Source organism: Cynoglossus semilaevis, chromosome 1, assembly GCF_000523025.1.
Source record: "Cynoglossus semilaevis isolate Cse_v1.0 chromosome 1, Cse_v1.0, whole genome shotgun sequence".
Taxonomy (NCBI): domain Eukaryota; kingdom Metazoa; phylum Chordata; class Actinopteri; order Pleuronectiformes; family Cynoglossidae; genus Cynoglossus; species Cynoglossus semilaevis.
In genome coordinates this window covers 2,533,425-2,535,805 of record NC_024307.1, presented here as the reverse complement: position 1 = coordinate 2,535,805, position 2,381 = coordinate 2,533,425, and the positions used below count along the sequence as shown (strand labels likewise).

The 2,381-nt window shown below is 43.8% G+C and overlaps 1 protein-coding gene across 3 annotated transcripts in view; it reads left to right on the top strand.

Annotated features, from left to right (window-relative positions):
- Positions 1 to 6: 6 nt before the first annotated feature.
- Positions 7 to 2,381, top strand: part of LOC103382583 (myotubularin-related protein 9) — an 11,601-nt gene continuing 9,226 nt past the window's right edge. For 2 of the 3 annotated variants that reach the window (XR_003051738.1, XM_017032404.2), the window contains exons 1-4: positions 7 to 258; positions 1,039 to 1,095; positions 1,345 to 1,453; positions 2,097 to 2,222. Coding sequence is in view for 2 of the 3 variants with exons in the window: in XM_017032404.2 (XP_016887893.1) it covers positions 74 to 258; positions 1,039 to 1,095; positions 1,345 to 1,453; positions 2,097 to 2,222 (477 nt within the window). In the remaining variant the exon portion in view is untranslated. The remainder of the gene's footprint in view (positions 259 to 1,038; positions 1,096 to 1,344; positions 1,454 to 2,096; positions 2,223 to 2,381) is intronic. The other variant, XM_017032408.2, reaches the window with a different exon arrangement.

Sequence of the window (2,381 nt, the reverse complement as noted above, 5' to 3'; positions counted from 1 at the left end):
GGGGGGTTAGGAGGGGGGTGAATTATCTCTGCGCCGTTTTCTTTAGCTTTAACGAGGGTTTCGTTCAGTCCTGATGGAGTTTTACGAGTTCATCAAAACAGCCAATGTGGAGGATGTGGTTCTCAGGCAGCCGCTGCAGCCGCCGAGCCGGGGCACGCTCTGTGTCACCGGCCACCACTTGCTCTTCTCGGTCAGAGAGGACGGAAACGCCCGGCAGGTTCTGCTGCTGCTCAGGAACATCGATGCTACTGAGAAAAGGTGAGGGTTTGAAACCCACCGAACAGAACAGCGACAGACAAAGAGGATCACGGGGGTTCAGGGAATCAACGTTGTGAGGACAACGTTGATTTACATTTTAATTTCGAGTTACATTTATTTTAAAATTCAGAATTAACAATCATTTATTCATCTTTTATCTTCTATTATTTTATAATTATTTCCAAGATTACACTTGAAAAGTGCATCCTTCCTCCAGCTCTGTCGTCATTAACAATTTAACTTTTAATCACGACTTTCCGACTGCTGAAAACAACTGAAGCTACAGACACATTTGATGATTCAGCATAATTAATAAGACAAAGTTTTAAAGTTAAATTGTTAAATCGTTGGGTTTTGTTATATCTCAACTAGGCATGTCCGATGTCTGATATTCGCATAATTATGTAATATCTGTAAGAATCGTTATCGGTTTTTTCCTCCGATAATGAAAACCCAATAAGGCAATGCTTCATCTTCATATTTCGTCTTCATATAGCCTATTAGATTTGGAAATTGTGTGTTTGTATAAAATCGGCTTATCGGACATCGACAAAGAGCTGATATCGGACATCCCTGACCTCAACAAATCTGTCACTTTTAAAGGAGAAATATATTATGGTTTTGAATGGTTTTTGTGTGGTTGATCATTTTGTCCTGGACTGTAATTCTTGTCACTCGTATGGCGTCTACTCTGCGTCATTTAATAATCAATCACTGATCACTGATTCCATGTCTAATTCACGATTAATCACAGTCTTTTCTCACATCCTTTTGACCAAGCGTGGAGAACTTTTCCGGCTATTCCAGTGTCTTCTCTAACACAGACCGCAGTAAAAGGTTTGGACATCTGTGTGTCTCCGTGTGTCTGCTCCGTGCTGCCTTCACTGTCCCCGCTGTCGCAGAAGAAAACAGGATTGATGCAGCTCTTGTGCCATTGTTCACGCGCGGCCTTTCCCTCATGTTTGTCAGTTGTCTGCTGCTCTCTGCTCTTCATTAGTCGTCGACTACTCGCCTCCTCGCGAGCGCACATTTTTGATCAGTGTCCGTCGTTGTCCAACCTTTACATCAGTGTGGGTGTGTCTGCAGGATGACGGGATCCTCGGGGACCATCACCGTCAAGTGCAAAGACCTGCGGGTTCTCCAGTTCGACATCCCGGGCATGGAGCAGTGTCTCAACATCGCGCACTCTATCGAGGTGAATGACGTCCAATCACATTGGAGCTGTTTTGAGGTTTAGTTTGAGTTTTAGTTTGAGTTTTACTTTCAATTCTATGATAGAATCACTAGAATCAGTCCCCTCACCCCCGCCCCTACCCATCCACACCTCTCCTTTATTTCAGCATCTATTACGAGGGTAATCGTACGATTATATCGGCCAACCAATATTATCCGATGATATTAAAATAATTTTGTAAAGTATCGGTAAGAATTGTTATGGGTTTTTTCCTCCAACAATGAAAACCTGATAACGCAATACCTGGGTTGCCCACATGAGGTGCGACACAGCACACTACTGCACACGATGAAATAATGTGCGGTTTCAAACGGCTGCATATATCGGTATCGATTGATATCGGAATCTGAAATCTGTGGTTTTGTGCAATACGGCCCACTTGATTAATGTTGAAAGTTGAAAAAAAATGCATGTAAGTGATGTTTTGTCAAATATTTCATTCAATATTTGTACTTTATATTTGCATCAAAACAAATAAGATAATTTATGGATAATTATGTTATGATTGTACTGGTGCGGCCCAGCTGACAATATCGACAGGTCAGATATCGCAAAAAGTTGACATGCGTCCGTCTGTAATTATCATGTCTTCGACTCTGTGTAGACCCTGTCCTGTCTGAGCTGCGTGTCGGAGATGTATCCCTTCTTCTACAGACCACCACACCTCAGCCTGCAGGACAAGTGGGGTCTGTCGTCCACGGAGGAGTTCTACAGTCAGACCAAGGAGCTGGTAAGACACTTAAACGCTCCTGAGGCTAGAAATATCGTTAACCTTTCACTAATAACCTTTAACAACAATGGTCCACCAGCCGCGTGACAGGAAAATGTCAGGAAGGCACGGGGGGGTGGGGGGGGAGGGGGGGGCGACACTCCGGGGACGCATGCTGCC